The 15,046-nt window shown below is 33.0% G+C and overlaps 1 protein-coding gene across 4 annotated transcripts; it reads left to right on the top strand.

Annotated features, from left to right (window-relative positions):
* The first annotated feature begins 459 nt into the window (after nucleotides 1–459).
* LOC128160384 (nicolin-1-like) lies at nucleotides 460–13,508 on the top strand. 4 transcript variants are annotated; one of them, XM_052823693.1, is made up of 9 exons: nucleotides 460–671; nucleotides 5,690–5,722; nucleotides 6,731–6,821; nucleotides 6,949–7,049; nucleotides 7,507–7,617; nucleotides 8,503–8,577; nucleotides 11,642–11,689; nucleotides 13,015–13,119; nucleotides 13,224–13,508. In XM_052823693.1, the coding sequence occupies exons 1-9, from the start codon at nucleotides 543–545 to the stop codon at nucleotides 13,263–13,265; spliced, it is 735 nt and encodes a 244-aa protein (XP_052679653.1). In that variant the 5' UTR covers nucleotides 460–542; the 3' UTR covers nucleotides 13,266–13,508. The 4 variants fall into 4 exon arrangements, with proteins under 4 accessions (XP_052679653.1, XP_052679654.1, XP_052679655.1 ...); XM_052823694.1 differs by lacking the exon at nucleotides 11,642–11,689 and adding an exon at nucleotides 9,333–9,356; XM_052823695.1 differs by lacking the exon at nucleotides 5,690–5,722.
* Nucleotides 13,509–15,046: the final 1,538 nt, after the last annotated feature.

Here is a 15,046-nt window from a genome sequence, read left to right as displayed (position 1 = left end):
TTAAACTTAAATAGCAATGATAAAATACACAAGTTCCCAAATTCAACAATGTAATTCGCTGAATATCGCCAAAATGTGTAACCCGGGCTCGCTACCCATTTTAGTCACCTGAAAAATGAAAATGTGTAATTAATATTGAAAAACTCATTCTGTGATAATAAAAACTTCAGCGAAGACAAAACAAGTCGTAATAAAGTATTTCTGCAAATTTCTTGCAGAACTAATAAGTATTTTGTAAGATATCAACAAAAACCCGGTTATCAGTTTCGAAAATCCCGGCCCGGCCCGGGTTTCGCTACCCATTTTAGTCACTCTCTAAAAAAAGTACGAAACTAAGTTCGGTTTTTCAACCATCAAACAACTTAAGAGCTATAACCGATTTTTAAATAACAACAACATAATGACTATGATTATTATAATTAAAACTTGTTTTATTAAGAATTTCGATTTGTATAAAACTTTAAATTCGAAGACAAATCCAGGAAGAGCTTCATTGACAACACACAGCAGCAAGTGCCCTTACTTTTTAATCAACTGGAGTGATGGGCGACCGCCCACTTCACTGTTCAATCAAAAACCCAATTTTATTAACTGTAGAGGACCAGAAGAATGTATTCCATTCCGGTTGTAAAGTCATAGACGTTACATTTCCAAATGTGTCTTCACCAGAGGTAAATATATAATTTCGAATTTTCTCAGTTTAAACTGAACACTGTTTGAAATCGATATTCCATAATATGTTTTACGGTGCTACCGTTCTGGCGAGCGCAGCAAGAATTACACATACTTTACCTTGCATCATTGTCAACTTATATAGTCAACGAACGTCAAAGAATTTTTGAGAGAGTATTGCTCTACAATAAGTATGCCAAAGGTACTAATTTTAATGGTTATGATACATACAGCGCAACCCCTACCCAGAGAGAGAGAGAGAGAGAGAGAGAGAGAGAGAGAGAGAGAGAGAGACCGGTACCTGTTTGTAGGTGTGTAATTTCCCACTTTTAAATTTAATGGTCTGACTATATGCAATATCTACATAATTTTTTTACCTGTTTATTTTTTCATTTTATTCCTTTTTATTTAGTTCAAAATGACCTATTGTTTATTTCCTCCCTACTCATATACTTATACCTGCCTACAGTACATGCATGCACAATTAGTTTAAAAATTGATCGATATGACAGTAAAGTATGGCTCTTGCTAGTGTGTATATATATATATATATATATATATATATATATATATATATATATATATATATATATATATATATATATATATATATATATATATATATATATTTATTTAAGAAATGAACTCAATGTCTACCCAAGTTATACTCGTATAACCTGGGTTGGGGCAATTTACGCTTTATAATCCGCGAAGCGGATTATAAAAAAGCGTAAATTGCTCCAACCCAGGTTATACGAGTATAACTTGGGTAGACATTGAGTTCATTCCTTATAATTTAATTTTCTGGAATTTGCTGTAGAAATTGAGTCTGTTTTACTTTTTAAAATGATATAAATCTGTTCAAAATTCAAACGTAACGTCAAGTGAATTAGTACGTTGGTGCATTGTGACGTGTCTTGTGACGTGCAAACCAGGTTATACAAATTTAACTAAATTTTTCTATCCAATCAAATGCCGCGTTACAACCAGAATTAAATTATATATATATATATGTATATATATATATATATATATATATATATATATATAATTTCTATATTAAAAAAAGATTAAAAACAAATCATATGTCAATGAGGCAGGTATCGCAGACTATACTGTAATAGCCAGTACACTCATTACAGATGTTTGATCCACCTCTAAATTTTTCGCGGGAAATATAGCGCGAGTGCACTGTGACGTCATTCATGAATTTGTTCGTCTTTGTTTACGTTTCTCGACTCTATACGAAGGTATGGAAGCATGTAACAAATCTTTTGAGTCTCGCCAAAGCATATGCGGTACTCAAAATGTGTTTTCAAACTTTAAGTCACCGTAAATTACGAGTTAAAAGTCGTCCATTTTTGGCATAGCACCACGGGTGAAAACATTAGAGAGCATTATGGGACGTAGACAAAAAATTTTGTTTGATGAACTGTAGGTTTAGCTCGTTCTTTTTCCCGCGCACACTGGTTCTTAGAGCTCGCTTCGCTAGCCGGCGCTGCGCGCCGGCGAGCTGCGCTCGCTATAATTTTACTATTAGAAATTATTAAGTATTTTCTTATTGAATATGCCATATACTGAGGATGACACATGTATATAAAGGTTCAAACTAGCTTAATTTTTGGTCAATATTTGTGTGACTAAATCTTTGATTGGTTACTCTGTTATCGTTGATATAGATATAGACTTATAAGACTGTACTAGTATCTTATGTGACAAATATATCAAAATAAGCAGGCACTCAGTACTCTCAAGGTCCAAGGAATTTTGCAAATTTGGTCCGAATCTTTATACTTAGATGTATTAAGGAAGAATTTCTGCTGCTGCTGATCGAGTGCTGCAGATTAAGAATGAGAAGCATTGGCAAAAAGGAACAGTTAGAGAAACAAACCCAACAAACTGACAAACAATGCTCTGCTTATAGTAAATATGACCCATAAAGCAAATCAAATTTCTTAGATATTGTTGCATTTTTAATAAACCATGTCTCAATTTATATTAATTTCAGAAATACAGTAACACAACCTTTTATATTTAGAAGAGTGAAATAATAAACATTCTTATAAAACAGCCCTATACTTGCTTGTTTATTAGAACCATTTTAACAAGACCTTGGACGTTCGGTAGGACGTAACTACCTATTTCTTGCATCAAAACAAGTAAATAATGATAGTTACTGATTTTGCGTGAAATATCAGGGTTTGACACCAAGGCACATCCGACCGACTTTGTCTAGCAAATCATAGGTCCGGTCGGGGTAAAATGTCTGTGTACTAGCCCAACTGGTCGTGTGAAAAAAAATAAATGTGCACATAACTTTGAAAGCACCTTTTCCTATAAAAGGCATAAATTCTACAAACTACTGTAATTTAAGTACAACCCAATGACTAACCTAGGAGATGATGTAGGCGAAATACTCGCTTTTTGATCGGTTATTTCACCGGAATTTCCTCCGAAAGAAAAGTTCAAGTCACCCTGTACACTGAGTTCACAATCGTGTATGTTAACCCAGATGCAATAAATTAATAATTATCTAATTCTAAAGACATCTTTTCAGACTAAGTTAACGCCTGTTGTGATTCGATAATAAGTCCAGACGGGTGATGCAACCACATGCTGTGCAAAACGATGTTGATTACTTTTAGGCTAGACCCAGTGTTGATATTTCAGTTGGTTGGTAGGTTGTAATTAGTTAATTACTCTGCTTAATTAATGCTAAATAATCATAAAGTTTGATTACAGTTATCTTTTAAAAAAAAAGGATCCTCAACATATGAGTTGATTAAATTGAATCTTAAATATGGTTTGAATGATTCATTATTGGTATAGATAAACCAATACAATTAAACAGAAAAAAACTGTGATATTTGGTGTTTGTTGTTACTTTTAGTGTATTTTTGTCAAAATTGGTCAGGGCTAGTGGTAAAGCAGTCAGGGCTAGTGAAAAATTGCTGAGGTAGCCCGACTGGTCTAGTAATTCAAAAACTTAATGTCAAACCCTGAATATGCACAGATTGAATAGTCTTAATAAGCTTAAAGCCGGACAAATCTTGTTAATTTCAAAGACCCATGGCTGAGTGACACGCAACGAAAATAGACATTGCTGTTTGACACAACTACCCAAAGTCCAAGCTCTTGTTAAAAAATTGTACAAATTGAGCTGGTCATAGACTATTTACATCTCAACTTTATCCTAATTTTGTGTCTTTAAATGAGATGTTTAATTGCACAGTTATGAAATATGATACTTCACAAATGTTGCAGACTGGTCTTTATAATGGAATAGAAAACACAATTGGTTCCATAAAAATCATATACCATCCCTCTCACGTCAGATTCTTTTTATCATGTGTTCCTTTTTTTAGGTCACCTGAGTGAACTCAGGTGACCTATTGCTATCCGTTTTAGTCAGTCGTCGTGAGTCGTGCGACGTGCGTTAACAATTTTACATTTTTAACTTCTTCTTAAAAACTACCAGGCTGATTGTTACCAAAATCTAGGTATCTAAATTGTGAAATTCATGGCTCTACCACCCCCAGGGCGCCACATGTGGGGCCAAATATGCAAAAAAAAAAAGCCAAATTTTCAAAAATCTTCTTCTCTACTCCCACACATGTGAGGAAAAAACGGGTTGCATAGTTATAATGTCCATGAAGCCCTCTACCAAAGTTGTGAAATTCATGGCCCCTGGGTCAGGGGTTCAGGCTCTAGGGTGGGGCCAATATGGCCATATAGTAAAAAAATGTATTAAATCTTAGAAAATCTTCTTCTCTACTCCCATAATCATATATTTGTTCAAAACTTAATGCCTGGTTATGATGTCCATGAAGCCTTCTGCCAAAATTTTGAAATTCATGACCCCTGGGTCAGGAGTTCAGGTTCTAGGGTGGGGCCAATATGGCCATATAGTAAAAATGCATTAAATCTTAGAAAATCTTCTTCTCTACTCCCATAATTATATATTTGTTCAGAACTAATTGCTTTATTATGATGTCCATGAGGCCGGGCTCTACCAAAATTGTGAAATTCATGACCCCTGGGTCAGGGGTTCAGGACATGGGGGGGGGGGCAATATGGCAATATAGTGTTAATGCATATAATGTTTAAAAATTCTCTTCTCTATTCTCACACATCTGTATAAAAAACTGACTTATAATTATGTTTACCAGGAAGTCCTCTACTGAAATTTTAATTTTTATGTCCCCTGGAGTATGGGTTTTGACTCTAGGCCAGGGCGAAAATGGATGTATAGGTGTTAATGCATATAATGTTAAAAAATTATCTTCTTTACTCCCAAACACCTGACAGGAAAACTGATTTTGTAGACCAGATCTTTAAGTTTTTCACCAAAATTATAGGTTTCACAGCTCTTTTTGAAAGATTTCAGGCAGGGAGGTGGTCGTCATTACAAATTAAAAATTTTCTACTCCAGAATGAAACCTAATTAATTTAATGCATATATGAGACTCCTCGAGAAGTTTGTGTAATTGTGTTATATGCTACTCAGGTGACCATTAAAGCCAACTGGCCTCTTGTTATGTACAAATGTTAGGTTTCGAGGCGCAAAAGGTACTAACACCATTTCCACAGTATTCTTAAGAAGACATTGTGATGTCAATGCAGTGTTGTATCAAAAAATCATATCATGGTGTACCGTAGATAGATAATATTATCTGAATTTAGAGAGAAAAGTGTAAATTGTATTTGTTAACAATTTAAAAAATTTTAAGCTCAGCCAATGTCTACAGTCTTTTTCATCAAATTTGTTTCCTTTTCACAAAAATGGTACCTTAATTAATTACTATAAATCGTTAACTGTTCCAGTTAAGGATTACAATCATGCAATTTTCACAAAGTGCTTCAATCAGAGCTGTATATGTAAGATCCATTTTTTAAAAATCAAGTTAGCCGTTACATCAGCATGTATACAGTTTATTGTGATTCTTACTGTTACTGATAGAAACGGAATCTTTAACAATCACTTTTGTTACATGTATCACCTATCCCTTTGTTACAGACGCAGACAGTTCCCATCTCCTTCTGTGAACGGGTAATTGAACTAACATGTGGTGGCACCTGTTTAATGTGTGTGTTTGTGTCTATATAACACCTGCTTATAACCACTGATTTTGTTTTTATACATGCATGTATTGGTCGAATACACACATTCTTTTTAGAAAGAACTTGGGTTATGTTGTAATGGTGTGTCTTATTCCAGTGATGTTCAGTGGTATATATATTGTCCTATAAATTGTAATAAACATTACCAGGTACACACAGGTATGATTTGTGCAGTATATTATTTAATCTGGAAATTATTACATATATTTTATTTATATTTTTTGTAATGCCTAATTAAAATACTGTATACAGGTTGATTTTCGCTCTCCCAGACTTGAAACAGTTTCACCTCGTCTTGAATTGGCCCAGACACAATTAGAAATATACATAATTATTCTTTCTATTTAACAAAGTTATTTAAAAATTGTTTTGAATTCGCTCAGTCTTAAATTCATCCACTAACAACGAAGGCAAAAAGGGAAGAAAAAAAAAAAACCAGGAGCGAATGTTTCCCTGTATACTGTACCTTATATTAGTATAAGCAAACAAGAGCAACACTTAATTGTAGAATCAATGCAAAGTAAATTTATTTAATGCTTATCCATGTACTGATTGCCATTTGAATATTCGGGTTTGAATGTGTTGTACATGATTTTTTTTTTAAAGAACTGATTTACATGTGAATTATATATAGATTTTTGATTAACTTTAGAGAAATAACAAATTCTTGATTATCTAGAACTACTGTCATCATATTGCAAAAAAAATGCGTGAAATATTCCATAGTTTTGCACACAAACTTGTTCCAACAGATTTTTTAGTAAGACTAATACACTAAGTCTTGTGCATTTTGCAATTTTTCATGCAATGATCATAGCAACAAATATTTGCAACTGATGGGTACTCATAAATTTCATAAGTATTAAATGAATGTTGGTTGACAGAATATATACAATATGTACATGTATTTTATCAAAGTATTTATTCTGTGAAACAGGTAGGAGAAATATGCTTCAAGAACTACTACACAGCTTACGTTTCAATACGAGTGAAGTTTAAAGCAGCCCCAGAGAACGGAGCAGAATCAGGTATACAAACAGGATCTTTTTAGTTCAACTGATTTCCTAATATAGCAATGTCAAATATGACAGTTATTATAATTTAACAGTTAACAACTTCTATCTTTGGTCAATTGCCACACACTTTTTAAAACAGGTGAGATCAAGTGGAAGACCTGTGTGCGTAGAATGCGGCTGATGCCGAGTCCTCACAAAGAGAGCGGCTCTCAGGACTACTTCGCTATCTCAAAGAAACAAGTGAGTCACTGCAAAATAAAATGTTCATGTAGGGAAGCTTCATACATCTCTTTGGTTACTACTGCATGAGTCCCTATCTATTAATTGACTAAAGAAAATTAATATGATACATACAATTTTGTTCCTTATTCTGTAATCACAGGATCGACAGGTATACTATCATTTTGACTTTGGTTTACCTATTGCTTAATGATGAGGATGCAGATTTTAATAAATTTCTTTATGAATTGGTAGTCTATTCATTAATAATTTTGCATTTGATCTAAAAGATGACTTTATGTTAATGTTTCTTTAAACCTCATGTATGATTGGCTTTAACAAATCACCCAAATTCAAAAAAGAGTTATACATTGACTTTTTTTTTCTTGATGTGTAAAAGCCTCTGCCATAACTAGCTTATGGTATTATATAGCCTTTCTGAAAATCATAAGTCTATAAACTTATTTTCTTTTCACAGTTTTCCTTCGAGATCTCCAACATTTCAGCCATGCGCATTATCCTTCAACAACCCTCGCCTGTGTGGAAAGAATTCCGCATTGAAGATCTCAGACTGTATAGGTCTTCTGAGGTAAGACCTTGTAGTTCTGTGAACTGTAACTTGCATGTAGTATCAATAGTCATGTTTATCTACGGACATCTTTTACCTTCTTGTTAGTTATCTCCCTTTAATGGACTAATCACTATGTCATTTTTCTCTCCGAGTCAGTAATACTTTGTATAAACTTATCTATCATGAATATATTAATTAAACCTTCAAAAGCATTTTGGCAGTTTCATTCCATTTTCATAATGCCATCTTTTGTGGCAATTTAACCTAGCTAGAAAACTTATTCCGTACAATTAGAGTCCACAATGATTTTTGTATGTTTGCCAAAGATTGCAGAGGCCAAGAGTTTTTGGTTTTCTGGGAGCAGAGTGAACCTAAGACCCTTAAATTTGAGTGTGATATTGCCCCAGAAAGTTGGTAGTGTTGTAGGAAGAAAACACTGACTATTAAACACTGATAAATCCTAGCTGAAAGGGGAATTATTTTTTTGACATAAAATTCATCCACGCACCATAATGTATCAATTTTGTAAAAAAAATTATATTAAGAACAAAAGTATAAAAAAAAACAAGTTAATTGGCCAGACAAATGCAGGTTCAATGTTTTGTAATTAGGATTTGTTTATTGCATACCACCATACAGTAAGAATTCTTGCTGAATATTATATAATCATGTGTCTGATTAGGATTGTTAATCATCGAAAAATATTACTTATACATGTACTTGGTATAGAATTAGAATTTTAAACAATGAATGATACTACATGGCATTAATTGCATAAAGTTAATTTAGGTTCTTAGTAAATAATACAAGTTTTAAATGCTTGTTACATGTTACAATATTCAGTCATTTCTATAACATCAGATATGTGATGACGGTTTAAGAGCTTGTTTCTATGTGATTTAGATGCTTAGTAAACCGCCGCCATTACCGGCCTGGCTGACGGAAGACTCCGCCAACAGCACCAAACACAAACTGGAGGTAAGGCTTTGTTGTCAAGACAACCAGATACTTGACCCCCATGACTCTAGTAATCAATTGATACATATAGAAGTACATTGTAAGTGATTTTAATTATGCAATAGACTTTCAGCACAGTGAGATCTGCCATCTTTTCAATTTTTTTTCAACACTTAGTAATCAGGAAAGATTGTAGCACTAATATTTTCAGATGGAGGGCAACTTTCAATAAATGTATGCTGAAGATTTATAGCTTTTGATTTCATGTTAAAGTTTAAAGTCTGTATGACTGCAAAATGACATAAAAGAGATTGAAGTTGTACATGTATCTCTATTTCTCCCTGCAGTGTTTTGAGTTTTATTATTTTTAATGTAATGTAGAAAAATTATTAAAATGTGAAAATTCCTATAAATTAAGGTTTTGTTGAATGGCGATGTATTAAATACACTAAAAGTGAATATATTCATTGTAAATGAAGTACAATAAAACCGAAATTAAATACAATAAAAACAAGTATAACATTATTTTTATAATACAATAGAAATGTGCAATCCACCTACAGAAATTTGAGCTATATTTATTTTGATATGTAATTTTGCATTTCATCTGTTACAGTAAAAAAAAACCAAGTTAATGATGTGTATTTTTATCTTAAATATGAAATTGTTTTACTTAATCGAAAATCCTATATTTGTCTCAAAGTGGCTTTTGTGGGTTTGTGACCATTTTATCGTAATATATTAAAAAAATTAATTAATACTGGTTGCTTATTCAGTTACAAACAAAAGCCAAGGAGAAAGTGAGTAGTTTTGGGAAATGTCACATTTTATATCTCACCTTTTTTTTTTTTTTACTATATCTGGAATTAAACTAGAGTGCTACTGACACACATTCACCAACATGAAACAACTGTATGTAAATGCAATAAAATCACAATGTGTCTTGTTGACAAAGTCACAAAACAAAATATAATCCCCATATCCACTGTCTACTGATTTGTGCATGCTGTTTGGAATTATATTTATTTTATTAATACAGCACATTGTTACACATTACATTGTATTTCACTTACAGGTACAAAAATATATATATATATTTCATCATTAAATTAGCTTTATGTGAATATTATAAACTGTATCCGAGTTACTACTGGTATTTTTTTTATGAAATAGAGAGTAATGGAAAACTTGATCTATACCTACACACCAAATGAATTTGACCTCTGGATGCTTAATCAAGTTAACCCTTTGGAATTTTTTAAGTACTTAGGTGCACACTGACATATATTTGATAAATATGTAAATGCATGCTATGTTTGAAATGGTTTTGTTTACCTTAAGATTGCTCTTTACCACTTTTAAATACAACTATTCTTTTTAAAATTTAAATCAATTATTCGCACAATAAATGGAAATTAAGCGGACCCATTGTGACCATTACACCCCTTTTTTACTTCAATTTTGTTTCTGCATGTGTTGTTGTTTTTCATTATTCCTGTACCATGTTGGATTAATGGCAATCTTAATTAAATTCTTACAATATTTAGTAACTGATTGCTATACAAAAGCTTTCGATCTTTATTTGCATTGATGGCCATACAGCCAGATTCCTGTTAATGATACCCCACACAACAAAACTGCAAGTGGTGTAATGTTTTTGACCCATTCATCAGTTAGTCCTGTTTTAGTGTAAGCACATGCGATACACATTGTGTCCTAAATACTTACAAATTTTATAAAATTGCATGCTGATTGCAGCAGTTTAAGAGTTTAGCTTACTCTAATTAAAACATGACCAAAAAAATTACGATTCCATTAAATATTATTTTTCTTGGAATTTCAGCCCTTCTGAATTAAGAATTTTGTTGTCGTTAAAGACAGAATAGATAATATTTGCAGGAAGTTTTGAGCTGATGATTTTTTGCAAGTTAGGCTATTTATGAAATTATTTTATGTATTTAATGCATAACCTTTCCTTTCATTATGTAAAGCATTGTCAAGTAAAGAAGGGGGAGGAGTATGTGAGCTTGCTCACTTTTTTCTTTCATTCATATTTAAAAGTCACATAACAGTCTTGCTTATAGAAAAACTTTAAGTACATTTTAGTAATTAAAACAGAGATTATGTATATCCACTTGTTAAAGACTAAGATATGAGGTCAGGATGGGGAGAAGATTTACCTTCCTTATAACTGGTGTTTTCTTATATTTGAGTTTTCTATAAGTAAGTTTTACTGCACTTAAGGGTCCTCCTCTTCTTTGCAAAAAAGTTTCTCATACAAACCTAAACTTCTATATTCCTGAGATATATGGAATTTTAGCATGTGTTCAACTTGAAAAGGGCAGAATAAAATCAAATGCTGGGAAATTAAACTTTATTCATAAGTATCTAAAAAAAATCTCAAAATGACTTGTTTCCCTATACTGAATAAGATCATATACACATAATTATCTAGTAATTTATTTCTTTCCATTGGTAATGCAAAATGTTTGGAGAAACTATATCTTCTGATTCTAATGATTAGGACACTAATACGTGCACAAAGCAATCGTACCACTAAGTGTTGAATGATTATGGGATTTTTATATGTACAAGGCAATCGCACCACTATGTGGTGGATGATTAGGACACTAATACATGTACAAGGCAATCGCACCACTATGTGGTGGATGATTAGGACACTAATACATGTACAAGGCAATCGCACCACTATGTGGTGGATGATTAGGACACTAATACATGTACAAGGCAATCGTACCACTATGTGGTGGATGATTAGGACACTAATACATGTACAAAAGCAAATTGTACCACTACGTGGTGGACGTTAAGATGTCAATGCATAAATATATACAAAGCAATCACACACGTAGCTATGTGTTGAATGATTAGGTCAGAAATATATATGCACATACACAAAGCAATCAACTACTGCTATATGGTGGATGATTAGGGACTTCAATGTATATAGACGGAATTGTAGAACTGGTAGTGTCACACGGGCAACAGTGACCGCTTACTCAGAATATGACTCCTGTCTAGTCTATTGAAGGAGGAGAGCTTATGTACTAAACAATGCTTTCAGATTTATTACGATGATCCTGATTCTGATGATCAGGAGGTAGAAGACATGGTAAGGACTGACTAGTTATAGCCGGTTATAGATGTAGATGTCTTCATATATATATGACAGTAGTTAGAGCAAGAGCCTTATATAATTATACCAACAACACTGTGTAGATCTTATGGGTCTGGTGATTAATGTTCTACTGAATAATGTTCCATAATATTTACATGTCTACAGTTTACACGGGAGCTGATTTAAATTTTCATTTAAGGGTGTGTGTTCATAAAGAACTCTTCTTTTATTGAAATATTTACAGATATCTTGCCTCTTCTATTGTTCAAAATTTGTAACCTAATTATTAATATATATATATTATTTTATCTCTTTCATCTAGACTTAAATTGTGTATGGCATTAAATACTTAATGGTTAAGGCACCAGGTGAATTGACAAAATAAATAAAGTGAATATATATATATATATATATATATATATATATATATATATATATATATATATATATATATATATATATATAACTGTCCAGTTAATATCATTTTATCACTTTTCTAACACACGTTATAATAAATTTTTTTAATTCACTAAATCAGAACTAAATGTATGTGTCCATCAGGCAGTAAGTAAGCATGCCTCTGTGAGTACTACAGTCATTTGGATAAAACAATAATAAATGCATTCATTTTCATTTACAGATCGGGTAAATTTTCAAAATTTATTATGTGCCTGGCAATTCCAATTTATTTTACTTTGATGGCCCCACTGAGGTTAAAAAAAATCCTTTGAATGGGTGGGGTAAGGGAAAAAATATACAGGTCGACCTCAGTTTTGATGCAAACTCTGCATCATGCAAGAAACAGTATCTTGACTGCTATATAAGGGTCAATCCTCAAGGTCATAGGGCAGGGGTCACCTTCAAAATAAAATGGAGAGATCAAGACCTGTGGAATTTAATCACAGGTAAATTTAATCATTGGCTTTTTTACCCATACCATATATGTAATAAAGGCCTTCACTGGGGCCCATTTTGGATGGTGGGGGTGTCGGAGTCACATATTCCCCAACAAGCACGTTACTAGGTTGGACTTCTGTCAGTTCTGTTACGTAAAGTTTGACCATTATCTTAGACAACATGTTTATTTGAATGAGATTTTTTTCTTCAGGTCTACCTGTAGTTATTCCCTTTTCATTAGGCTAATTCATTTTGACTGATTATTTTAAGTAACATAATTGTATACAAAATTTCAAATTTGAAAAGCTGACTTTTTAACTGATGTACAATTTCGTAAGTGTAGAACTGAAAGGGGCACTGGCCACTTGATCTATGCTGTGGATCTTTCAGAGACTTAAGTGACATTGATTTGTCCTTTTTAGGGTATTCCTAACCTAGAATCCATCTCATCCAGCCTGCAGGAGTTATGGGGATTGTCTGAAGAGATGGCAATCAACCAAAGTAAAACAGAGATTGGTCGATATGAGGTACTTACAAAGATTTAGTGTCAAGAAAATAACTATTAATATAAACCAAGTGTAAATCAATGTATGATTCAGTTTAATAATGCTCATTTGTTTTGTAATTTTAGGTGGATGGATGTTATGAAGTTAATTTATTGGCATATACGTGACATTTGCTGTAATACTATCATATTCTGAATGATGAAACAGTGGCCTTGATGGAGAAGCAAGTCCAGCTGTTTTATAAATTATGACCAATGTTTAGTGATATACACCATCCATGATGGATTTGTGATGTACAGTAGTTGTATACAAATCTATGAACTTTTGACACTCCTCAATTGCAATGGTATATAATTGTCATATAAAGTTGTTTAACTCATTGTTGGAATAAAAAGAATATTTTAACAATTTGTGGCATGTATTTGTGTTTTTGCTTTGACCTAACCTTTGACCTAGAATATTGGTTCAAAGTTTCTGCACATCCATTTCTTACAGGCAATCATTTGGCAAAGTGTGATCAAAATTTGCAATGGGAGAGAAAATACTTAAGAGCTATCTAATGGTAAAGTCTGAATAAGACTGGATCAGGGCTCTGCTATGACCTTCACCTTTGAGTGAGAGAGTTGGTTCCAAGGTCGTGACCCTTTATCCATAAATAAGCACTCTTTTTATGGGCCGAATAGGAGAAGGTGAAATAAGCCCAGATAAAGATTATTCAGAGGTCTACTTCTTTGACCTTTATATTTGACTTTGAAACTATTCAAGACCCTTCCCCATTATTATCCAAAGACAGTGTAAGTGCCTTTGGCCAGGTTGGGTCAAAGGGAGTTGAAATATTGTCTGCATAGAGATTGCTGTATCACATTTTTTGTGTGTCATAAAATTTGCAAATTTAAAATGAGAAAATGTATAACTTTATTGATTTGTGTCTGTCATTTTTTCCGCGATTTTAAAAGTTTCATGTAGCAATCAATACTGAATATAATTTCTGCATATTGAATATTTTGCAATGTAAAAGTGATCACTATAAAAGGGTAAATAAGCAGTCATTTTGAAAATTACCAGATATGCAGTATTATTTACCTTAAAACTTTGTTCAAGGTCACTGCACATCGATCTTTACCTAAAGATAAGTAAGGGGAAGTACTTTGAATGATGGGGAGAAATATGCTCAGGATAAGTGTTTGGCAGACGGATGGACAGACAGATGGATAGATGAACAATTGGACTGTCCATTAATTATATGGTACAGAGCAGGGCCCTTATTATCACTACATACTTGGAAGAGTCAATTTTTGTGATTTTGAGTTCTGTATTTCTTATAACATAATTAGTACACAATCCTTGATTGGAGAGGGCATGATAGTTGCTGTCATTGTTTTTTTATCAAAATAATGATTGAAAAAAGAGATGTTTGTGAAACACTTATGCCCCCCTTCCCCCCCCCCCCCCCCCCTTTGAAACATCCACAAAGAAAATGAACGTAAACTGCAAATATTTGGAATTTTTCTAAGTCCAAGGGGCATAACTCTGTTGGAAATTGCTCTATCATACCAAAATCAAACTTGACCTAGATATTATTTAGATAAACATGTATACCAAATTTCATATCAATATGTGCACTCTCTGCGAAGAAAATGAGCGGAAACTGTAAATAACTGGAATTCTTCTATGTCCAGGAGCCATAACTCTGTCGAAAATTGCTTGATCGTACCCAATATCGAACTTGACCTTAATATTATCATGATAAACATGTATACCAAATTTCATTTCAATATGTTCATCCTCTGCAAAGAAAACGAACGGAAACTGTTGGTGGACCAACCGACAGACAGCAGCAAAGCAATATGCCCTCCCTTCTTCAAAGGGGGGCATAACTAGGTTATAGTTTCGGTTCAGGGATTCCAGTAATCATATATCGGTAGTTCGTATCTTTAGTTAACAAAGA

Source organism: Crassostrea angulata, chromosome 8 (assembly GCF_025612915.1).
Source record: "Crassostrea angulata isolate pt1a10 chromosome 8, ASM2561291v2, whole genome shotgun sequence".
In the NCBI taxonomy this organism is placed as follows: domain Eukaryota; kingdom Metazoa; phylum Mollusca; class Bivalvia; order Ostreida; family Ostreidae; genus Magallana; species Magallana angulata.
This window is presented reverse-complemented; position numbering and strand designations above follow the sequence as displayed.

Excerpts from the sequence above, each read along its gene's own strand:
- LOC128160384 (XM_052823693.1), top strand. The coding sequence starts at position 543 with ATGGGCGACCGCCCACTTCACTGTTCAATCAAAAACCCAATTTTATTA. Across the intron at positions 6,822-6,948 it reads AGAGAACGGAGCAGAATCAG|GTGAGATCAAGTGGAAGACC; the intron begins GTATACAAACAG and ends TTTTTAAAACAG. Across the intron at positions 8,578-11,641 it reads GCACCAAACACAAACTGGAG|ATTTATTACGATGATCCTGA; the intron begins GTAAGGCTTTGT and ends CAATGCTTTCAG.